The sequence below is a fragment of the Nyctibius grandis genome, chromosome 4 (genome assembly GCF_013368605.1).
Source record: "Nyctibius grandis isolate bNycGra1 chromosome 4, bNycGra1.pri, whole genome shotgun sequence".
Lineage (NCBI taxonomy): Eukaryota > Metazoa > Chordata > Aves > Nyctibiiformes > Nyctibiidae > Nyctibius > Nyctibius grandis.
Genome location: NC_090661.1, coordinates 13,303,395 through 13,328,624, shown reverse-complemented (window position 1 = coordinate 13,328,624; position 25,230 = coordinate 13,303,395). Strand labels below are relative to the sequence as shown.

The 25,230-nt window shown below is 43.8% G+C and overlaps 1 protein-coding gene across 2 annotated transcripts in view; it reads right to left on the bottom strand.

The window, feature by feature from the left end:
* The window catches only part of LMO1 (LIM domain only 1), a 63,028-nt gene that overhangs the window by 4,437 nt on the left and 33,361 nt on the right, over positions 1-25,230 (bottom strand). For both annotated transcript variants that reach the window (XM_068398992.1, XM_068398991.1), the window contains exons 2-3: positions 13,316-13,529; positions 999-1,124 (exon numbers count right to left, since the gene is read on the bottom strand). In XM_068398992.1, the coding sequence (XP_068255093.1) occupies positions 999-1,124; positions 13,316-13,529 (340 nt within the window). The remainder of the gene's footprint in view (positions 1-998; positions 1,125-13,315; positions 13,530-25,230) is intronic.

Genomic DNA, 25,230 nt, shown 5'->3' with positions numbered 1-25,230 from the left:
AAGAGCATGATGAATTTTTAACTTGACCTTTACAGAATTAGGTTCTCCATCTTCCCACGAGTTTTGTCATCTCTCTCCCACCACTCTCTCGCACCTTCACACAGGATGAAGCATTGCTTCCTAGTTTCACCTTTGGGAAACACAACCACAAGTCCAGAACATGCACACCAGCACAGCCCTTGGGCCCTGGGCAGTCACTACAGCCCAACTAAACAAGCAGTAAGAACAACAATCACTTTCAGGCCTGTCTTGGACAAGGATGGATGGATGCATCAGAAGGCAACACTGTATCATGTCTGGCTCTGTGGGCTTCCATTCTGCCTACAATCACCAACAAACTGGGTGCTGGGAAGATTTTTCACAGCCCTCCCAAATTCGGCTAGCTACAGGTAGCCTGAGGGAAAACTTGGTACATGATCCTTTATTATCCTCCCTGACGTGCATTTTTCACTGGGTAAAACCCAACAGAAATACACAAGCTCCACTCAGAATTACACCACCAAGATGCCCTATTAATTACAAAACAACTAAAAGGACTTGTTCCTAGTGTTGGAAAGGGCTTATATAGAGTCTTTTTCTTCTTCCTGTACCTTCACTTTCTCCTTCTTCTTTGCTGTCCCCAGTTTTGAGCCTGTCAGAAACCTGATTTAAGCAAAATAACATCAGTTTGCTAGAGGAGGTCCATTCTCTGTTGTGTTCTGCAAATAGGGTAGATCCTGAAAGGACGCTGAAGCGGTTTGTTTTATTCAGCAGCAGCTGCACTGCGTACAATCGTGGCCAGATCCGCCCCCCCCCAACTCCACCAGCTCCAAGGGGATTTGCAGTAAAGGGGCTACAGGTACTTACATGCATCACCCAGGTCAGCCTAATAAACCAGCCCGAGTCATGCCAGCAGGCTGTGAGCCCCAGACAGGTAGCGTGGATCAAACATTTCCCCTATATTGCAGGCAAAGGTATAAATTAGTTTGTGTTTGTGTGTATAATAACTGTGTCCTCACCGCTGGTTGCAGAGCTGACAGGCAAAGCAGTCCAAATGGTAAACATTATCTCTGGCCCTCATCACCATCTCAAAGGCAGGGATCAGTTTACTGCAGGCAGCACAATTCCCGGTGGTACCAAAGAGCCTGCCAAAGAAGCACAATCATTAGAAGCCATTTTAATTAAATGGTGGAAGGACTAATTAAGTGTAATTAGCAGTATCAAATACTGTATTGCACCAATAAATAGAAGTTGCAGTCTCCATTTCGCTGACCAACCAGTGTGTGGGAACTTGGGATGAAACTGCCTGGTGAGCAGGCTGCGATTGTCGAGATGAAACTTCATTTGGTTTGCGAGCCCAGGGCTAATTTGCTGTCTAATGGAGAAAAGCATTAAACACTTAGAGTGCTATTTTGGGGCTCACAAAATTTCAGTCAAAAACTGTCTGCCTCTCTGCGGCGGTGGGGCAGGTGCTCAGAGCCGTCTGTCCTCCTCTGCGTGTGCTTGCCCTGTCTGTGCTTGGCCACAACCTAATGGAGGGATAGGCTAGCAGCCTCTCGCAGCAAGACACAGAAGACCTGCAAACTTTGCCAACCCTAGTAGGCAACGTTGTAATATAGCTCAGGAAGAACCTCACTTACCTGCTGTTTAAAACAAAAAAGCACAATTTCTCTTGCGATGAGTACAACAGCATTTTGCAAGGCATCTCGGAGAGCGAGCCCTCCTCCCTGGCCATGCCCCCCTCCTCCTGCCTCCATGTCCCTCCTGGGAGCCAGCTAAGCTCTTCCACTGAGCCCCAAACAGCATGCTCAGCCGTTCCACTTCAGCTCCTTGGTCCTCCAGGACAGCCCTTCAGCACTGGAAGCTTTGCCATTTTCATCTTGGCTTTCACTATCTGTCTCCCCAGATGTCTGCTGCTGTTACAGCTCCCGCCAGGGGACTCAACGAAGGCTGCAGCATCCTTCCCCTGGCCCCCTTCTCCAAGATGTCCCTGCAGACCCCTGTGTGTGCCAAGGGCACCACGCCACTGCGACGATGAAGGCACATGAACTAGCCGGCGCATGAATCAACAGGCCGACAAAACCAAGTTTCACCGGAGACTGTGGTCAATACACATGTGGTTAGTTACTTTGCTTAGGAGATGATAAAAATCATATTCTCGGGGCGATGAGCCTCAAGACATATGGCTCCTGCTGACTGTGAGCTCTGCGCATGCAACGCGTCGCTGCCCGCAGACGGATTTGGGTTTGTGGTTTGTTTCAAGCCATTGGTTCTGGCTGATTCCACAACATGCAGACAGGAAGCATCAGGAAAATCTATAACCGATTTCTAAACCTGCAATTTGCCAAGCTAATCAATACTAATTATTGCTGGCCAGTAATTGTGAATTAAAACACCCAGAAATGTTATAGAAACCTCCACGCAACTCTCCCTCACACAGCGCTGTGCTACCAAAGTCAGCTTGCTCTTCAGCTGTAAAAAAAAGGCTACCCTTATTATTCATTAGAAGTGGTATCAGTGATCTTTCATTAGGCCTGGCTGGAAATCCCCAAGACTTCCTATCAAGAAACAGTACTACATTTTCCCTGAAAGTTCAACAACACAAACCAAATGGAAACACTTGTGCAGGACAGAAAAATTCTTCCAAAATTTCTTCCCCTACAACTCCATCGTATGAGGGCTGAAAGGCAAGGTAAAATCCCAGCTATAGAGTTTGCACTGGCAAACTCAGACCAAGTAATTGGTAAAGGGGCAGCCCCTTTCTCCCTGCAAGCTGCCTCTGGCTTGCTCCTGCTCCCGCAGGCAGGGAGGCAGCTGAGTAGGGTGCTTGGCTGCCTAACACCAGCAGACAGGACTGAAAAAATGTGCCACTGAAAAGCATACAGGTCTCCACCCTGAAACGCCCTGGCTCTCATTCAGCACCCGCTCGCAAATCAAGCCATTAATACAGACATCCCTCCCTCCCCCAGCACAGCTGCCCCCCTTCTGTGGTACCTCACTTGGGCATAGCAAAACCTGACAGCTTTTGCCGGGGCTTTGCCATTTTCTGTAAACCCAGGCATCCGTTTTGAGAGTACCCAAGTCACAGCAAACTCAAAAAATGAGCCCAATACGTTAGGCAGGGAAACTGGGAGGTTAATCCTAGATTTGCACTCTGCCCAGCACTGCTATATGCACAAGTATAAAATATCCATTATTCATTAGCATCACAGTTGTGTGGAGCTCAATCTAGATTAAACAAAATAAAGGGGCCCCAGACAGCACCATTTGCATTGTTAAGCAGGCGCTTTTCTTCAGCCTTCAAATGGGAGACTTTTCTAAATGGAAATGATGGGGAAATTTGGACAGATGTTCACTTAACTATTTAAACAGTTAGCTTAAGAAACATGAAAAATGTATTTGGCATCGTATTCACCTGTCTCCTTTCAGGGGTTTTGGGGGTAAACCAATTGTTAAACAGCTTTGACTGTTTGCATAAGATCTGAAGCTTATGCTCTGTCCAGCTGAAATCGTTGTTGCCTTCTAATGTCTACATAAATGTAGCTTCCAGCTAGTCAGCGTGCTAATCTTTTTTTCTTCTATCAAGTTTCACAGTCCTCCGTACCCTCCCTTTCCCAACAGATGAACATTTCACAGTTATTCTACCACTTTCTAATTTTAATCTGCTTTTCAGTGAGTGATTTAGAGCCCTATGTATTCCCCATGCTTCTAAAAATATGCTGTAACTTGTAGCTCAGTGAACATGATTTTTTTTTTTTTAATCTGCTGGAAGAAAAAGCAAAACAAACACAGATTTTGCCTTTTTTGTTTGCTTGTAAAAAAACCTGCCACTTCTGAAACCTACTTACCCAGAAGCGACTTGAGCTGAAACTTTCTGAGGTGGGGAGCTTAACATTATTGGAGGAGGGAGAGAAGACAAGGAGCAGGAGGAAAATCTTCCACCCCAAACTCCATCCATGGTTAAACTTAAAATAACCCCACATGAACAAACTGATGGGCATTCTGTCCCCCAGACACCTTCATAAGAGATGCAATACTCTCTCGCACATTCATGCACACAAAGTTGAAACGCATTAGAAAAATCTATCAGAAGATGCTCAGCATCTACTTACCAGCTTGGAGCCATTGGCATAACAGAAGCTGGAAATACAGAACGGTTTCAGTTTGGAGTTGTTTTGCTGCTTCTAAAAAACCCTTTTTTTTTCATGTCCCTTTGAAGTTAAAAGGCGACAATTTTTAAGTACAGATTTATTCCCCCTTATGTAACAGGAAGACCTAGCCAGCTTGTAAATAAGCATAGACTATGCAGATTTAAAATTTAGCACAATTAAACTTTTACCCTGTGGTAGCAATTATGTTTAATGGCTCTTAGCCTGAACTTAACCACGTCTATTGTTGTCAGCTAGTCTAAAAGCAGGAGTTTGTCCAAGGACAATTTTCTGTAGATTATAGGCACACTAAAAACCTTCCTATGCGCTGTTCTCATTGGCCATTGATGTCAGTGTGTATAGTCAAAATTAAAGCTAATTGGCATACAGGAGCAGCAGTGAATGCAAATGAATTAATGGGAAAAGAGGGAGTGCTCCTGGAAGCAGTAGGCAACTATCGAAGGATGCTTTTTGTGTAGTCTTGCCTGGGCTAAAGAGTAGTCGTCTTCACGATGATCCAGACCGCACCAGCTCTGTGAATACACCTGAAGTTAATTCAAACTACAGTAAAGTCAACAGCACCCTGCAAGTTTGGGGGGGAAAAAAAAAAAAGAATGGTAAAGGGTCCTTACTGTAGGGAAAACAGGAGGAAACTTCTCATATGAACACATGAGAAGTTCACCTTTTAACAGATTTTTCCTTCTCTGACCAAAATGTGCAGGGTGGCTAAACTGAGAACCTGATTGCCTATTTCTGTCACCACTAGAAACAACAATCTGTTTTAGTCATTGCCTACAAGTCCCCATTTCTTCTCCTCTCTCTAGCCTGGTGTCTAACTAGCTAACAGCTTGCAATTGAGAGAGAAAATATTCCCTCCACAGCAAGAGTGAAAATTTTAGAGCTGTTGACTTCACAGGAGACAAAAAAAAAGAGGAACCAGGACAGGCACATATAAATAATGAGTGGTACAGAAAGGATAGGTTGGGAGTGTCAATCAGATTTTTTTTTAAACCCAACAACAAGACAAGTTCAAAATTAAACCGCTGAGTTGAGACTGATAATTCCCCAAAACAAGAGGCTTTGTCAACACTGAAAGGTAATAATTCTGATTTGAAAGAGGAGTAAACACTTATCTACAGATAAATATCTACATTTCTAGATACTGTGTACAGCTACATATTTCTCTATAGATTTGTATATCCACTTTATCTGGATGTATAAGTTTTTGAAGAGCTACTGAACCTCATGCTCATATTGTCTCCGGCTGGTAGGTGAAACAGGCTTTCCCACACACCTTCCCTATATGCCTGTTGCTGTTTATTTCCTAGCTCCATCAGGACCTGCTGTAGAACAAGACTTGCTTTACATACGTGAAACTCATTGTCATGAAAAGGTTTTGCCCCTACCATTTGAAACAAACCAACAACTAGTCTTCCAGTGAGGATGGCTCTTAACAGCTTGCAATCAGTACTTTTCCCACCTGTGGATATTAGAAAGACACTGAGCTACAAGTCTGATTTGACCAGAGTACTGAATATGCGATTAATTGTAGGGAAATCCTGTCATCACTTAAAAACATAAAAATAATAAGCTTAAAAGCAACTTCAGACTCAAGGTTCCCAACTTCCCTGTAATCAGCTTTTGTGTATTATTCAGAGAAAGTCTTAGTGATAGGTGTTTCAGCATGGTAAATACCTATTAGCTGGTGCACCCTCCTTTCCAGGACACCGTTGTCAGTGCTGCAGTGGGAAGTCACGTCAGCTGAAGGAAAGGCAATGTGTTTTGATACTAATGAAGTTGGTCAAGCTGTCCTCTCCTGAAGCCTTCAAGTTCAATCCCAAAGCATTTACATCTTGCATGCCAAAGGGTTTGGCTTTCATGGATAGCATAGTGGGAGGAGTTGAACCAGCAAGGTACAAAAACTCCCTCTGGCTGGGTGACTGCACTAGTTCAGAGATTACTGGGCATACACTTCAAGGTTGCTCAAGGGCTTCTGTTCTCAGTTGAAGAACGCATCTGAATGTTTACTTAGTTTTAGTCCTTTGGTCTCTCCCTCCATATTTTCAGTAGATATTTACAATGGGGTTGGGACTTTTAGAAGGTAGAAGTTCAAGTCCTCCTACCCTGCCCCAGCCTTCCTTATGGTATAACTGAAGCCGCCGACCTTAAAACCCACCTTGGTGGTCTCTGACACTGTTGAACACATGTGCAACAATGTCCTCTTAGGGGAGTTTAAAAACAGCAGTCAGAAAACTGAAAGGTTGAAAGTGCTAGAGACATGCTAGTATACCATAGCAGGGAAGAACTGCTCCCCATAAGCTTTCTTCCCCCCTGGGAGGTTGTGGAGAAGGAAAAAAAAGAAAAGGGGAGGGGAAAAAAGCAAGTGAACAAATCAAGCATTGCTTGTTTATCCTGAAAGGCATGAGCTGTGAGAAACTCCTGGACCAGCTACTACGGAGGAAAAAAATCTCTGCTTTAACATCACCGAGCACAGCAATGTTGCCAAGACACATTGTATTTAGAGCCTAATTAATCCTTCTTAATCTGTCTGGATACCAAGTGTGGAAGTGAGGGTATCCTACCTAGCATGCAAGACATTCCCTGTTGCGATGCAAGAACAAGCACTTCAATTTTGCAACGTTTTTAGGCTCTGAGCAGATACCTTTAGTTCAGCCACGCTGCACTCATACCTCTCCTCCCCACGCTGAACGTGTCCCTTGAAAAGCAGGCAGGGCATGCTCTTGGTGCAGGCATGCACCTATGCTCCTCTGGTGGAAAAAAGTCCTCAAGACTCTCCTTGATGCTTCAAAGGTGTTGCAACTTCCGCAAGCTGAAGCTACATCCAGAGTATTAGTGAGGTCTCTGGTAGATTAACTTAAATTCTGCTAGTTTTGGCATGCACTTCTCAGTTCCTGAAGACTTGTGCTTACACGTCCAAGTTTAGTTGTTTGGCTTAGGGCCTTTGCTACCGACTTGGGGAAGGCCACCAGAAGAAGGGTATTTGCCTGCGTCCTCCTGTGCCAGAGAGCAGGGCGCCCGTGTTTGCGCAAGACCGCTTTTCATATCCCACAACAAAATTAAACCCTGCACGTTTGCTGGATACAGAACACTTAATCTAAAGGGCTCCCAAAGCGATCCACTGACAGAATGAACCTGTTGGGGCATTCGGAGCAGAGCAAAAGCCAGTGTCCAACAACAGGAAACCCCAGTACCGGGAAACCCCAGTACAGTGTAGCTGACTCCTTTGAACTAGGAGCTGCCCAGGGTGGAGCTCAAGCCTCCATGATACAAACAGTGCTGAGGGGCACCAGTGCCAGGGGATGGCTGTCCTGCCAGGGTGTCTCAGACGGGGTGCGCAGGGCTGCTCCGCCTGCCAGAGGCACCGATGCCATGGCTGGGTCGCAGCACCGACGCTGTGCCGAGGTCAGAACATTGATCAAAACACACGGGAAATTGGGTGAAATGAATTTCTGTGCAATTCACTGAGAACAGCATCAGGGCTTCCCGGAAAGTGTTCTCTCTCTTACTGATTCACCACCATTTTTTGCAGGTTTTGAGCTTTCTTTGGAGTCTAATTAAGGCCCTAATCAGTTTAAACGATGAAAAACTTTCCCAACACCAGCATATCAAACACACAGAAGCGACAGTTCTGCACCTGTCAAAGTGAGCCTGACTCGCCTTTGCTCGTGTGAGGGCACCATGCCGAGTACAAAGGAAAAAATCACGTTCTTCATCAGCACTTCACAGTGGAATTTAAGTTGTCAGTTCCTCCCGAGAAATCCTGATGCAACACTCGAACAGTCCGTGTGAACCAGAGCTTGGTGGATGTTTAATTATGCCTAGGAACAAACACATGCTGCTGTGTGGGGGGTGCAAGGAGCCATCCGAGCTGCATGCTAAGCTTCTCTGTCCCAAAAGCAGTTTCTTCAATAGCATTTTCTTATCAAAAATAATTAGAGGTAGGAATGCTGGAACTATGATTATGAAACAAATGGTAAATCTATTTGCTCAGACGAAATGTATCGAAAGATACATCTAGACACAGCTGGAGACTGAGGTGATACCGCAAGGATAACAACTTGAGATCCAATTTCATCTTTCATGATTAAAAAATGAGCAAGAAAGTGTTTTATGAAATGTGAAGGTTAACAAATGTTCCTTCACAAGCAATGACGACAGTTTATCTTTTGAAACAAATGATCGGGCTATGGTCTGCTAGCAGCTCCTGAAATACATTTGAAAGGTTTCTTCTGAGAACCCACCGAGGACCAGCGCAGGTGGCCGGCAGCCCACGGTGCTGCCAGCACCTCGGACAAAGCGACGCCGATGCAGCGGGGTGGGAGCCAGCTGCACTCCTGTCCCAGCGCTCTGCTCCACGCCAGTGGCACCAGTCCAGAAAGTCATCCCGACCCCAATCCCTGCAGCGGCTGCAGCCGCTCCAGCACGGCCGAGCCACTCTTCGCCGACTCGGCTCTTGGCTCAATGACACCTGCCTGCGGGACGGCTGAAGCAAGCAGGGGCACAGACCTGCACATTGCTGAATTTCTAAGCTGCCTAAAGTATTCCAGGAGTCCTTTCTGTCTACAGGTAAGCACCCATACACTGCTACCTCCACAGCGATGAGGCACGCAGGAGCCTGATGCTGGGTGGTAGCGGCTGGGTCTTTGCAGCCCCGGGCAGGAACCAGCCTGCTGCATGCTCCTAGATGGAGACCGCACGAGGGGAGGGGAAAGCACGTCTCACCAGGCAGTGAAGCACGTACTCCCAAACTGCACACTTGGCTCACAGCAAATTCAAAGAAACATTGGTCTATAAAGAGATGATGAAACACTATTTTTTTTTTCTCCTGGTCATTACACAGCAATATTCCTTTTGGACTTCAGATGTAGAAGATACCTACATTTACATTTAAGGGTGTAAAATCAGTCTAGCTTTTAATTTTTCACATGATGGTTGACCTACTAAATATCAGTGCAATATTCACCTTGTTCTTACTCAAAGACACATAGAGGAAGTGGCCAACAATAAATTCCTTTGACTGTCCTCCAGACAAAGTACTCCCTTTTTGGTGCAAGGACAGTGTGAAGTATGAAAACTTATTTTTAGGAATGAAATCTGCTAAAATTTGGCTAATAGAACAAATACTGTGAATTGTTGAACAAGAAAAAAAAAGATGTGGATAGAGGCTCTAGAACCATTAAAGGGAAAGAATTATATAATGATGGGAATGGGTAATTCTCCAAAAAGAAAAACTCGAATTACCAGGAGTGAACAGACAGTAGAGAAGACGGTATGGCAACTTTAGTTCCTTCTATTAATAGAACTAATAGTTAAAATTGAGAAAGAAATATTGTGTGTAGAAGGCAATATAAAATGTTTTAAAGTAAAAAAATTGCTTTAAATTTCCATAAAATACAAGACTGCATAGCAATGCCCTTATTCTTATCCTAGGACTCTGAAATGGTTCCTTAGCATCAGGAGAACAGAACCCAGGAGTACAGCAGAACCCCCCCCCCAAAAATAGTGTAAACCTGAATTTACTTATTAGCGAGAACAGAAAACATTGCAGATGTAAAGCTGGCTAAATTTCCTGGGATATGACAAGTATATTGCTCTTCCCAATGAAAACCAGGTAAGAAATATTTCTAGTGGTCAAAGCTGCTGTAACGGACTAAATTCAGATAGGGGAAAAATATTTAAAGTAGGAAGCAGTAAACCGCCTCCCCTGAAATTAGCTAGTAGCATAATGTATGTACACATAGCCATCATCCGAGGAGGTTAAGACCAGCCAGAGACCTAGAGGAGATTGTGCAGCCAGTTGAAGTGTTTGGTACTCTACTGCGATACGGACAGATGCCCCTTATTTTTACAGACAATACCTACAATTTCTTTAGCATGGAGAATGTCTGGCCCTGCTTTCCTGGGCCACATAAGCCTTCTCTCCACAATTTAACTGTGCTGCACAAATAGCGACAGATTACCCCCTTGGTGGAGCGGGGATTATTCTAACCCAACAAATGGAGGCAGAGGGGCTATGGGACCCCTTTCAGGCACCGAACAAGTTTGCTTCAGAGACCACGCTTAACTGCTGCTGTGCCGGAAGCTGCGTGGACATGGTCAAACACTAGCCCCAAATGTTGCCTTCCATGTTTCATGTCACGAATTGCCCTCTCTTCTCAAAGACAGGACGTGGGCTGTTTCCTGGGGTCTGCAACTCCTGGCTTCTTTCCCATCTCTAGCACAGACCTCTGGTGTGCCCCAGAACATCGTGCCATCTGAGGGCCAGCGAGAAGATCACAGATTAAGCTTTTCCACCTCAAAGAAGCATTCTCAGGATAATCCAAGGAAAGAAAAAAATACTCTTCAATTGCAGGGATAAAAGGTTCTTCTAAGTTTAACAGCATCAATACTGCTCTCCTTCGGCACTTTAACGTGTCTGATTTGATACCGCACGTTATTTTTGCTATGAAACTAGAACAAACCAAAATCAATACAGTGCTCATTAAATGGACAAAACATGGGGTAGCTCGTAGGTCTCAAAAATCAAATGTAAATGGGAATCACTGCCCAGCTAAGTACTTCTAGTAGGGTTCTGCAACATGTAGAATAACACTGAATATCTATCTTTCCGGTCAGATTAAAAAAAAACAAAACACAACATACACAACACTTTATCAAGTGCACAAAGGACAAAGTCTAAAGAAGTGATTAATAATGAAGAGTATGATGACTGAGGTAGAGATCTGGATTGGCAAGCTGGGTGCAAACAAGATATGTGCTTTAATATAACCAAGTATAAAGAAACACTCCAGAAACAAATGCAGCCAATGCATTCTGGAAGGAAGACTATTCCTGGAAGAAGCTCTCCTGAAAGATTTTGGGGATCCTTGTGATTAGCACTTAGCATGACCCAATTGTGATACTACGATGAAAGGAAATTATGCAGTCCTTGACAAGGGAAGATCAAGAGCTGCTATATTCTTCATTGACACATCAGAATTATGTCCACAACGCAGAAAGAGTACAGTTGAAGGGAAGGAGGGTCAGTGAAGAACCAAAATGCTAATTTGGGCTTAGAAATCTCTGTGTTAAAGAACCTTCTGGAGCTCAGTCTCTTCAGCTTAGCAGATACAGGGTTAAGGATACTTCCAAGAGCAAGTGACTTGTGGCATTAGTAAATACTCAGACTTAAGACAAGGTACAAAAATTATTTCATGATAGTGAAGACAGTTAACTCTTTCCTCATCACACCCTTTCCACCTTTCCAAAGGCTGCTTATCCTGTCTTTCCCCCTTCAGATGTGTTCCACCCTTACCCAAGCTCCTCCTCACTTACGTGTTGGGGACACATCCCACCCAAGCCAGAATGGACCTGCGACTGCTGCCTGTGTGGCAGAATTTCAGCTGAGACATTTAATGTGTGCCCTGGAGAGTTTCAGCTCAAACAGGAGCGAAAATCCTCATGTGGGTAGGATGCTCTTCTACACTGCCGGGCTGACAGGCAAGGTGGCAGCTCCCATATGGCAGCTAATAGACTTATTTCTTCTATTTGGCTCAGTGCTTAAGCTCTTACCTTTAGAAAGAGAAACTTGTTTTTTTCAAGTGTTTTTCAAGTTTTTTCAAGTGATCGTCCCTCTCTACTCAGCACTGGTGAGGCCGCATCTTGAGTACTGTGTTCAGTTCTGGGCCTCGCACTTCAAGAAAGATGTTGAGGTGTTGGAGCGAGTCCAGAGGAGGGCGACCAAGCTGGTGAAGGGTCTGGAGGGTCTGACCTATGAGGAACGGCTGAGGGAGCTGGGGTTGTTTAGCCTGGAGAAGAGGAGGCTCCAAGGTGACCTTATTGCAGTCTACAACTACCTGAAGGGAGGTTGTAGTGAAGTGGGAGTTGGCCTCTTCTCCCGGGCAACTAGCGATAGGACAAGAGGGCACAGCCTCAAGCTTGGCCAGGGGAGGTTCAGGTTGGACATCAGGAAGAATTTCTTTTCAGAAAGGGTTATTAGACATTGAAATGGGCTGCCCAGGGAGGTGGTGGAGTCACCACCTCTGGATGTGTTTAAGAAAAGACTGGACATGGCACTTAGTGCCATGGTCTAGTTGACAGGGTGGTGTCAGGGCAACGGTTGGACTCGATGATCCCTGAGGTCTCTTCCAACCTGATTGATTCTGTGATTCGGTGATTCTGTTTACTAAGAAAGTATTTACTAAAGATTTCCAGGAATATGTTTTACATTGAAACACACGAAGCATCTGATCACTGAGACTAATCTAGCCAGCCTTTGGACACCACAAGGTTAGATGGCATTTTACCTCCCTATCTTAAAATAGCGTGTTTTGATTTTGCTTCAGATGTGTTTGCTGGTTGAGGTTGCATAGGAAATGCTATCAGTGCTTTAGGAAAAAAAAGAAAACACACACATGAGCTGGAGATCAAGTACATTCTTCCAAAGGGAAAACAAAGCAAAACTCAGAGTCTTTTGCAGTGTGAGCCTCATAAGAATGTTTGCATTAGGCCTGCTGTCTTATTAAAATTAATTTGTCTTTATATAAAGTATTTTGTACAAAACCCCCATACAAACCAGGCAACAAATCTCATGTGTTGTTATGTATTGCAAACACACACTGACAGGGTAGTTCTAACTCGGAGTTAGTGATAGTCTCTGCAGACTTCCTCATGAAGAAAAATTTTTTTAAGTTGATCTGTAATTTTGGAGTGTTTTGCTCTGTTTACTTGTGGAAGAGACAAGAGCCCCTCAGGAGGAACCTTCCTCAATATAAGCACTAGAAGTCTATCTAAAAGCTATCACTGAAAAAGAAAAGGTAAAGGTTTGGTCAGATCTCAGTCAATATGCAGGAGTATAACATCAAAGATATGCAAGAAGAATTAACGGTTGTTTCCTAATTTTCTCAGCAAGCCCTGTTTGTTCTTGTTGGTTCATAATAATAAGGGGTTAAGTCATGCCCTCCTCCTTCTACCTTGACCTAAAACCAGGATGCCACCTCCCAGACTACAAAATACATTCAGTGCAAACAGAAAGCCATGCTTAGACAGAGGAAGAAACGCCAGCCTCTTCTGGGCAGGGCTGACCATGCACAAGTACATGTTTTCATAGTAGAGGTTTTAGAAAGACAAGCAGCTGGCAACACACCGAGAGGCTTCGGGAAGAGCCCACAGTACGTTCCTCTATTTACCTCAGGTAATCTCTGCGGCAAAGAATGAGATTTGCTTTTGTGTAAAGAGTTGATCCAACCTCTCCAAGACGACAGTCACAGCAGGCACACTTTAGACAGTCTTCATGCCAATACTTGTCCAGAGCCTTCAGCAGGTACCGGTCCTTGATCTTGCGGTTGCAGCCAGCACAGCCCTTCTGCTTCCCTTTGGGTTGCACAGATAACATCGGCACACCTGCAACGCAAACAAAGCATTTCGTTTAGAAGACACCAAACAGCCTGAATAGGTTTCCTGCATTTGAGGTAGCACTGTGAGCTATGGGTAGATGTGTGAGCAAATACTGCTGCTGGTTTCATTACAAGGAGTTCATGTTGCAAGAAGCCGATGGTCAAAGGAACGTAAACTTCATTTGCTGTTGCAGGGTGAGTGGGAGTGTGACACTTGGGGGAACTTAGCCCTTTTTTCCTAAGGGTAGAGCTGACACAAAAACACCAGACTTTTTTTAATTAACATCTTGCAGCAGAATAAACTGGCTGCAATGTTAACATTTGCTTTTTCCCCTCATTACCAGTACCCTTGTGTTGTTAATTACCTGCCACAGGCAATTACCAAGATCAGAAGGGCCACCACTCTGTGTACCCCTAGTCCAACATCTGGATCAAGCTTAATGGGGAAAGGAGAGCAGTGGGTACAAGAAGATGTGGCACACCACTGTTTTTCCTCTTTCGTGAACCCCACTGGTCACAGAGGCCTCAGTGAAAGCTAGAGCAGGCCAGGGGCTGCTCTAAAATAACTAGTTTTCAAAAGCCCTTGAGGAATGCTGAGAATAACCCAACCAGCACCCCTTTGCTGCTAGTGAAGCCATGGTCCTCAAGCAAATCAGAGCTTTCCTCCTCCTGTTGTACCACTGGAGAAGGTAATAAAAATACCAGGAGTTTTTTCCTCCCTGGAAAACCCTGCTGGGACTGCAAAGCAAGCATGAGCTAGCTGGGTATGAGATGGTGACAGGGCGCTCAATCCACTAGGCTGGGAGAGACTTGCTGTGGCCACCTTCCTCACACTGCTGTCTCCAGCTTTTTCCTCTCCTCCAAGCAATAGTGCCTCCCACGGTAAGCACTGACACTGGTGTGAGACCTGTCGCCCTTCTCGGTTTAAGAGGGAGGCAGGGGAGGATTTTATGGAATCAACAGGTAAGATGGAAAAATAAACAAGGATTTTGCTGTGGGGGAGGAAGGGGACAGGAGATGATGAAAGCAGAAAGGAGCTCACTGAAACGCCAGAATCCCATTTTCTCTGGAGCCTTGATTTTACTTTGTTACTGATTTTTACTTTTACTAGTGTCAGTCACTAAAAATGACAACGCTGGGCCTGTAACAAGCATGGCGTGGGCTTAACCAGTGCAGAGAAGATGAGAGGGGACACTGGCTACAGCAGCAGGTGTCACTGGTTATATGCTCTTACACAAAGTTAAGCTGCCATTTCTGCAGCAAGCGCTGGATGTCCCAGAAAGTGGCAGCTTGATAATGGAATTATTAACAGTCCCTTAACCAGAGAGGACCGAGTCAGTGCCACTGTAATAAGTGACATTTGCTACTTTCCTTAAAAGCCAGGGTGACCTGACGGTGGCTAATGCTCAGCACATGTAAAACCCACCACTCCTACAGTAATAATTGCTTTGTCAGAGCTGCAAGCAGACGACAATAGCACTTAAGACACCTCTACGCAAACAGCGAGGTATTGATCCATTTGTTATCAAAGTGGTCTCAGCAGCACAGAGACAGGTCAAGTAACATTCAAAAACTCGTTAAGGCTTAAAGAGCCCTCCTGCTCTTTGCTGCGGCACACTCGAGACCCGCTTGCAAAGTTGATACAAGCAAACTTTTGACACCAGTGATATGCAATGATTAAGTGAAAACTTAAATCTGTGTTTGCCTGCCACGTATGCAACCTGTAATGCTCCTGAGAGAAATTCTATGTACACAGCCACAGAGAAACACCCACACATTTGGAGAGAGGGAGGAGACAGAGAAGTGTCAGCAGTGGAATATACTGCGGGTGCTGGAGGTCAGGCTGCAGAAGTCCTGTGCTCCTGGTGAGAGTTTGTAAGGAGAACGAGGGAAGAGGCCCTGTGGTTCTGGACACAGTGCTTTTTTTTTTTGCAGAGTACACTTTAGGAGCAAAGAGAAGCTTCACTTTTTTGAGTAATTTCTTTTTCAGAAACTGGAACCCTCCATCCCACGCTCCCTCCAACTCCATGCCAGGAAAACGGCACATTGTGAGAAGAGACTGCCTTATTCTGAGCCAGAGAAAGGCGCATACATGCATTTGCATTCGCGAACTGTGTAAGATCAGTACCAGTGATGGAAGAAAATAGTTTGCACCTATGAAAACTAAGACCTAGATGTACAAATAATATTTTAAGATAGAAGCCCTAGACACCAGTGAATCATTATCAGCTCCCCCAAAGAGGGTCTCTAAATGTGAGCTCCATACTTTTAGAGGCAGAAGAGGATTTCTTACAAGGATGGTCATCACACAATTCTTTTTGCAGGGTTCATCTAGGTAAACTTGAGGATCCTACGTCTGGAGGTGCTGCAGATTTCAGAATGCAGATTCTGGATAACCACAGCCCCTTAAACTCCCTCGCAAGGGAACTGTTGCATGGGAGGGGTTTGAGATCATCTCTGTGATTCAGAAATACAACATCTTCAGCCAGACAGGACTTCCCAAGGCCCTCGAGCACTTTTGAAACCAGTGCTCTTTTGGAGTTACAGCTGCCCTCACCCAGAGCAAGGGTTCCACTGTAACAGCAGCACGGTCAAGTGCAAGGGCGGCTGTGCAGGGACAAAACCCTGGTTGGACCATTAGGAGAGGTTAGTTTGATGAGTAAGGGCGGGTGGGCAGGTTAGGAGGGTCTCCTGCGGCGGTAAGCAGGCCCAGACGGCTGTGGGCTGGCTGTAGTGGCGGTTCTTGGTCCATCTGTGGCCCTGGCAGCCCTTGCTCACCGCCGCCATCTCAGTTCCCTGCTATTGCAAGCACACCATTGTCTTAGGAGAGGCTTCTGTGAATAAGGGGAATGTAACACTTTGATTTTCTTCTAATAACTAGCAAAGGAACAGATATATATATTTTTAAACAGTACCTTAAGCAAGAAAAAAGCTATGTATTTGGTCAGTGTTCAGCAGGGGGCTTTCTAATGAAAAAGGTACCATTTCAGAGATCATATGATGTTCAAAGCTGCTATTCCCACTCAGATAATAACGAGCAAGGTCAGCCTCTGCTGGTCAGGTTCAGTGTTTTGAAATTACATTTTGGTCTGTGAGGCTTCCCTCCAACATCCCAACCAACGGGTCTGCACGGAGCACACACCACTACGGAAAGTTGCAGCTGCAATTAGCTGGCGAGTTGACACAGCAGGCAAGGCGTGAAACAAAATTTCAAAAACTGCCAAACTTGATCAGCAAGGGTTCCTCGCATGCTTGCCGTGTCATTTCCAAGCAACAAGAGAGCAGCATGTCAGAAGCTTAACCCCTTTTATGGTTGGAGGCTTGCAGAGAGAGGACACAGCCAACACCAAACCCCGCTCTCCTCCTCTTGCCACCCTTCCAGCAAACCCCAAGCAGGCTGGGCTTTGCAGGCAGAAGCCGCCTGGAGAGCTGCTCTTTCTTTTCCGAAATTTCCCCACTGCAAGACTCTGATGCTGCTTCATTTCTCTATGTAGGTTTTTCCCCAGTACTTACCAAAAAATGCCAAGACACCTAGTTCAATTTGATCGGGGTGTCTAACTGTTAAGAAACAAAGGGCTCACCTTCGACAAATTCCACGTGCGATCTGCGGGCAAGGATTAGAAAATGAGAGGGACTGTTGCAGAGGTTGGAAAATTAACAGCTGGACATTCACCCGTTTAAATACACGATCATAAAGGGAATGCTGACTGATTACCAAATTCTGAGAGTACTGTCAAGTTGCTCTCTCCTCTCCTGTTGCTAGCCATCCATCGCTATCTTTTCTTAGAAACAGTAGATGAAGCCTTTCTATTTTTGGCTACCTACACTCTCTTCTTTGTCCTTTACAACTTAATAGACTTGCTGCTGGTAAATACAAAACAAAACCTGTTCTGACTGCTCGGTGCTCCAATGCACATTAAAAAATTATAGGCACCACCTCTGGACATACTGAAATTTATGGCTGCGTCTAAAGAGGCTGTTATTGTAGTGAGTAATCTAAACTTTACCTCTATTCACAGTCAGACAAACTAGCTTTAATCAGCCCGTATCTTCTCAGTCGGGGTCTTCCTGTAAAATTATTCAGCTGGCTTTATAACACAAGTGTCCACAAAGTACACCTCTACATTTTTCTAAGCCATTTTACTGATATTTCTATTCACATGGCAATCAGCTGCGGTTCCTCTAAGGGCACTGTTCATAAAGCCTCATTTCCAAGAGAGCCTGGGAACTTTTTTTAAATGGTAGACCTTTTAAATAACAGTTATCTGCAATGGTCCTATGGTGTACAGCTCCACAGTGCTCTGGTCTGCAAGAGAGCTACTGGTCCCCTCTGAAAGCATGGAAGTTCACCACCTAATTTCTTTAATGCAACTCTAAAGGTTAATTGGTCTGAAAGAGTAATGCGGGACTGCTGGCTAATGATATATGCCTCAAGGCTTTGCAGCTTGCCTGTATTTTATACAGTTAAGTCCAGAGCATAAAACACAGGTGATATCACCAGGACTTTTCAGACCCCCTCCTCTGACTTCCCGCAGCACCCCTTGGCCTCCCACTCTCCCACCCGAGCCCTCCGCTACACCCACATGTGCCGAGTGAAAGCGGCAGGAGCTGAGGGCCGTTCTTCTCCACCTGCATTTCAGGCCTTATTAGAGGGGGCTCTGAGAAGTGCCGCCACTGCACTCCTCATTACCGCTGCATAGAACTAAAAACAACCCTAATGAGGAGAGCCAGAGCTTACAGTACGGGGTGGGAGGAGGGACGTCCTCCCACACTCCCCGAGGAATCTGGCCAAAATCTTCAATTTGCCATTTATGACAGCTAATTAGTTATTCTATTCAAAATCTTTGCTTTAAATAAAAGAACTAATTATACACAAAGGTCAGTCCCCCACCTCCTGTGAAGCACACATAATTGGCTTATTTCCCCAACATTGTGTGTATGTTTTACACAATGCTTTTGGGCAGATGGCTTTAACTCTTTCCCTCTGCAAGTTTTTTGGTGGGTTTTTTGTGTTGTTTTGTTGGGGTTTTTAATTTTTTTTTAAAACCCAACTTTTCCTCAGACTAGCTACTTTTACCATAAAAGCTTGTTCAATAACAAAGCAGTTAAGTACACACACAAAAAAATACACGTACTCCACGAAATGTTTGTGACAACCACTCCAGAGCAGTGCTTCCTATACAGTTGTACAGCACCTTGCACAACACAGTACTGGAATTATGTTTTTATTCTCCACCAGAAATTCTTGCTTGAGCAGTGCCTTTCAGATACAGTAGTTACCACATTGCTGAACAACCTCTCTGCCAAAGACCACAATTATTGCAGGTTTATGTGACACCACTTCTTTCTTCTCTCTTTTTTTTTTTAAGTGTTTTTTGTTTGTTTGTTGGGGTTTTTTTTGTAATTTATGTATGTGATTATTATAGGGATGAAGCATTCCAGTGCTAAAAGCAATTCTGGTTTAAAGACTGGAGTTTTGGCAGTTGGGCAATTGAGACTAGGTTTCAGAGTTCCATTTGAGGCAAAAAATGTTTATTTCTAACATCAACACTCTTTAAATGAGCTGACTTCCTTTTGCCTGCTAACAAAAACCCCAGCATTTGGCTGCAAAAGATGAAAAAGTAACTGAAGAGTAGGAGTAATCTTATTAACTCCTGTCTCATCACAATAAATAAGCTGCAGTCTTATGTCTTTTATCAGAGGATCTGATATCATTTAAAAGCATTAGAGCCCTGCATCACCCATTTAAGTAAATGAAGACCAGTCATTGCCAAAAAAAGATGCAGTGAATTTCATTCCCTTAAAAAGAAACTCACTTTGTGTTCCCATTATTGTATTATTCACCTTCTATGAATATTACACCCTGAGAAACGAGTTAAACTATGCACTTCCATTGAACCGAGAGTACGTCGTCTTGGGCATCTTCACAAAGAATTTCATTTGAAGAATTATGGCCAGCAAGGTGAAACTCATCATGTCATCTGTGTATCCAATTAAAACATTACATTTGGAACACCGAGTACTTGCAACTAAATGCTTATGAACAAGCCTTAGACCATTCATCAAAATTATTCATTGAGTAACCACAATCTTTTTTCATTTCCAGTTTCATGCTGCAATATACAGCAGGTGATTTCTACAGTAGCTTTTGCAATTCATTTGTGGTATTCTTTCTTCTGAATCATTAGTGAACAAATTTCCCAAGCATGGCAAAAAAAGTAGTTGGAGAGGGCAGTTAATAGGAGAAACAACATTTTGATCAGTACTTCTATTTTAACTATGCCATCCTCCCAATAACACAGCAATTTTTTTGGCCCTACAGTTCAGAACAAGCTTTAGAGAAACATATTTTAGAGTCTAGTGTCCCCGGCAGTTTCAGCGGCCTAAAAGTGACCCAAAGCTTCATGAGTGGCTTAACACCCCACACCTCCCCCCGCCCCCTGCAATCTCCCATGCAGAGACCCTGTTTTTGAGCCATTTGCTCAGATAGACCAAGATACCCAAAATAATCATTCGCATCATCTGAATCTGTACCAAGGTAGGTTCTGATTCAGGACACAAGGTTTAGGGTTAGAATCTAGGCTTACATTTTCCCTAAAAGTTTTAAGACTTCCAGTACCTGCTTTAAGACTCTATTACAGAGTTGCTTTTACCAGAGGACAACCTGTAGCTATAAAGGAGCACATGGCAGCAGGATTGAATGCAAACCATAGTAATTGTTGCTGCAAAACAGTTTCTATAAATCATTCCAGTAAGCAACATTTTCCCTGTGCTCATAAAATATGCTTGTTTGAGCTTTAATATTTCATAATTGGCGTATGTCCAAAGCTTATTCTTAGCACACGTAGTGTTTCAGTAAAATCCATTTTTACTGTCTGAAGCCCTGGGAACAGTAAAAAGACATGCAGATTTCTTCCACCTTCAACCTAGTCTGAGAACACTCTGATCAAGTTTTCTCGATTAGTCACAATTTAGTGTCCTACTGTCTGGCAAAGGTCCTGATTTTAGGTGGCCAGTTCCCTCCTTCAGTGTTTATAGCAGAAAAAAAAATCTGTCAATGGAGAAACTACCCTCAAACCACCTTTCCAGCAGCATAAGAACACCATAGATGAGAAAATTATTATGAGGGATGACTAACCTGGAATTCTTCCCATATTCCTCAGTATTCCACTGATGTGCAGGTGACCACTAAAAAGAGTCACTGAGTCAAATGGTCACAAAGGTAAGAACTCATCCCTCACTTTTCAGCTCATTTAGGAACAAGCTATGTACCAATGTTAAGTACAGGGAGGATTTTGTCCCTCCCTCTTCCAAAAAGGAAAGAAAATCCAATAGAAAAACCCTATATCAAGTTAAAAATGCCAGCGTGTTGGAGAAGTAAAAGCTCAAGTCAATTATTTCCAGGCTACACAATTCTCATCTCCCAGTTAAAACGCACTGTTTAACGCATTACTACTGAGGTTTTGAGACACATGCAAAGATGTGTGATGCAGCAGAGCTCAGGTTTAGCAGTGAAACATTAACACCACCCTGACAGATTTGGTATGCTATGTATGTGAATATTTTAAGGAGAATAGAATGATATCATTGCACGATCATCATCATCTTTTCTTCTGCCTCTTTGCAGACATACACAATGTCAACCTAAGCTTTCGGCAACCTTAATAGAATTTCAGTGCCCACTGCCAAATGGCCATTTGATGTTCTGCTCTGTGTACACTGATGAAGCAATCTCTCACAGGCCTTAATGCAGGCAATGATGACTATCCAATCTAAAGCTTTCACACGCTTATAGAAATTTCTCAAGACTTTTGGAGCCTATAATAATTTGTGCAATACCACAAAAGAATTTGGAATCCTGGTGCTCTGTGTTTAATGAAATACGAATATACTCTCTTAAATGTTTCTAGAAGAAATCCTACTCAGGCCAAAAGCATATTTTACACCATAAATCACCAGAAAGTTGTGCCAGCAACTCTGAAATAGCAAACACCATAGTGATAGCAAGTTATTTGACTATGAAAATAACAGCCCCTTCTGCCCCTGTCCAAACTTACTGCAAAGCCAAACATTGACGCTCATGCCCTGCACAAGATTAGTAAAATAAATATACAAGGACTATAATTTATTTGCATATTTTCTTCATTTCCAAGAGACGAGTAAAGATTCACCTATAGAGAATGCAGAAGGAGTCTATCTACTTAATGCAATCCATGTAAGGGATACAATTGCTGCTGACCACCTAGAAGGGCAAAACACCTCCCTAGTGATTCAGAAAGATGCAGTTATCGCCAAGACCTAGCCTCTTCTCCCTTTCATAGCAAAACCAGACCAATCCATCTGCTATTAAAAGTTGAAAGGAGAAGGGCAAGAAGAGCTACTTCCTTCTCTTCTTGTTGAAAGGCAAAAACACAACACACAGTCCTTTGCAGGACCATTTGCATGCTGAGCTGTCAGACCATGCACTTTCCATTAAAGAGATAGCATCCTTTTTCATAAGTCCATTTGGGATCCATTTTAGTGTTATCTAAAAATCAAATCTACATGGTAATCCTTTTAATGTACTCTTGACTTTTAAAAACAGCTTTATGTTCCTTCAGGAAATGTTTTAAGCCATTACTCAGTAATTACTACTCACCCATGAAAACACTGATCTTTCACAATATAATCAGTTTGCTGACTTAAAAAAATAGAGCAGACTAGAATTTTGTCTCATGAAAGTAGCGAATTAAAACCAAGGTTAAGAGAGCATCCCGTCTCCCTCTCTCCCCCCTCCCCAATATTGCAAAGCGGTGTTTCTCCTGTCCTATAAGAGAGGGGCTGAGTTGGTCACAGTTCCAAGTGCCTGTGTTAAGTCTCCAGGCATGGAGACTCTCCATCTCAGTTTTGCATTGGTGATCACTGTGCAAGTAACCAATAAACAATTACTGATTTAGGAAACGGAATGTGGATATAAATGATACCCCAACCTTTTGCAAGCCCTGAAGTTTTGAATGATACTATACAACCTCCTGAAAGGCTGGCAACATAGGAAAGCCACAGAATTTGTGGAGTTGCTTTGGTAAGTTTCAGCTGTACATGAAGAAGTTTCAGAAGAGGTACCAAAAATGGCTCACATCTAGTGCAACTTTACTGGATTTATCTGGACCGCACCTGCAGTCAACACAGGAATGCCTAGCCAAGCTTCAGGGGCCTGAAATTGCCTTGAAAGTCCTACTACCAGATCCTAAGGTTTTCCCTTTGCTCCCTTCCAAACTCCTCTGCCCATCTGGAGGTGGCTGGGAGGCAGAGGAGAGTCTGAACAGGATGGTAAGCCAGCAGTCGCTTGCCCTCTCTAGCAGGAGCCAGAAAGAGGACATGAATGCATTCTGCTCAGTTACAGCTCCTATCTGAGGGTGGCCAGACACAAGCCCATGACTTCTGTAATGCAGGTGCTCAGATACAGGAGGCCCCTGGATATCTTGGCCTTGAATGCAGTTTAATGAAGACCTTCGATGTTTGTACAAAGTACAGGCCACCAAAAATTGGAATGATCCTTCCCATCCCACAACTGACCCCAGACGGCACAGCACCCTTCTCACTTGACTGCTCTCACAAAGGCAGATGAATATTTCAAGACTAGAAAAAGGGCAGGGTGAAGTTTGTCAGAAAGAACTTGCTGTACCTTGCAAATAATATCAACTAAAGTTGTTGTTCTCTTAATGCCACAAAGATAGAGAAGACAGAGAAAGCGGAGGCTAAATACTTTCATTGCTTTTATTCTTCTGTTTACTGAGGTCTAGCTTAAGCCTTACTTAGCCACAGTTTGCTTCCACAGACAGATTTTACTCTACCCCATTTCACTACTACAATTAGGACAGAGAAAGTCCTGCTCTTGGCCATTTCCCCTTTCATTCACAGGGAAAGGTATGCAGACCCCAGTGCAACACTGTTCGTTAAACACTTGTTATAGCTGCAGTTGGCCAGTAACTGTATGCCTCAAACTAATTTTTGTTATTCACAACTGATTAAGTCAGGGCTCACAAGACACAGCTGGCCATTAACGCTACCCTTCTTATAAGAAATTATGCTGATGAGAATTAAAAGTGGTTTCTTGGCATTAGCTGTTGTATACTCATTCTATAATGAGTTCCTTTGAGGTGACGTATAGAGACAGGATTTCATCAGTATTACCCTGGACAACAGGAAAGACTCAAGTAAAATTGCAAGACTTTTTTTTTCTTTTGTTTCTTCTTTTGTGAAATGCTCCAGAAAGGCTTTGAAAACTCTGCTGCAATTCACCATGTATTTCAGAATAAAGTGAGCACTAAGGGTTTGGGGCAAGTCAGCATGACATTTAGTTTGCATTAAAGCATCTTAGAAGTCATATGAAATACACCATAACAGAGCATATTCTACTCTATTAAGCATTCAGGAGCATTGCAGTATTCAGAATATGGATGAGAAGCTGGAATTGCACAAGACATTCCTCTTCTTATGGTTGACCACTGAGTTGAATTCAAGCTGATCCTAAGGGAGCTGTTTTCATTAACCTACAGTAGCTCTCTAATCCTATTCCTTGAATTTCAGACCACCACCGCTACAAGAATTTACGACCTGCTGCCTGCACTTTGGATGGTACTCACACTTTACTCTTTCCCTCAATGCATCCTGCTTCTCTGGATCATTATCTCTGCTCCATGCAGCAACCGATCCCTTTAAAGTGGAAGTCTGCTCTTCAATTCAGTTATTTATGCTCCATTTAATTCTCACCATACGTGAAGATGGCAATGGTTACACTTGGTTAAAAACAATGAAAAAAAAGATATCATATGACCTAGCCCAGTGTGCAGAACCAAAAGCCTCCTGAAATGTACCTCCTGAAGTCTGGCCCGGGTATGTATCTACTAATGCTTTGCCTGAAACCTCAGACTAAAAAGAAATCCTAAACCACTAACCTTCAGCTCCAAAAATGCTGCACTTCCGGGCCAAAAAACTTACTGAGCAGCTTTTCCTCCACTCCATTTCCATGAGAGTCCCTACGGCTTGATTTGCTCAGTTTTCATCCACCTCATCATGAGATTCCTGACTGCTGAAAAGAACTCCTTCACTGAACTAATGAAATAAGGAGTCTTAAGTGCCCTGCAATCCTTTTTAGAAAAGTCTGTATCTCCAGATGAGTCTCAATTTCACAGCATCAGGGAACTGTGTGCCAATGCGCTGAACCGGAACGGCAGGGCTAGCGGGAGTTGCAGACAACAATGCTAACATCAGGGTTATTTTAGATTAGAGTACTTCCAAATCAATTTTGGATTCAAACTTTTAAATGCACTCTCCAGACGGAATCTGCACTGACTGAGTCTTTTCAAGGCTAATTTTCTAAGCTTGAATGAAACTCGTTCTTATCCAAGAAAAAGACGCAACTAACCTTTGCCACAAAGGCTGGGTCATAGCTAGAAAATTAGGCAGACAACAGTCCTAAAAAAGGAATAAACTACCGAAGAAAACATCCATAAAACTGCAAACAAAAACCACTCCAGATGCTGTTGGGAAGAGATTTTCACCGAGACCAGAAGTTGTCATGATATTTGGGGTCCAAGGCGCTACTATAGCTGAGGTACCCCACCTTCCATGAGCAGTCCCATCCTAGCAGGGGTAAGGGCATGCTCTAGCCGGGGCAGCAGGGCTGCACTCCAGGAACGCACATCATGCTGCAGTGGGATAAAGAA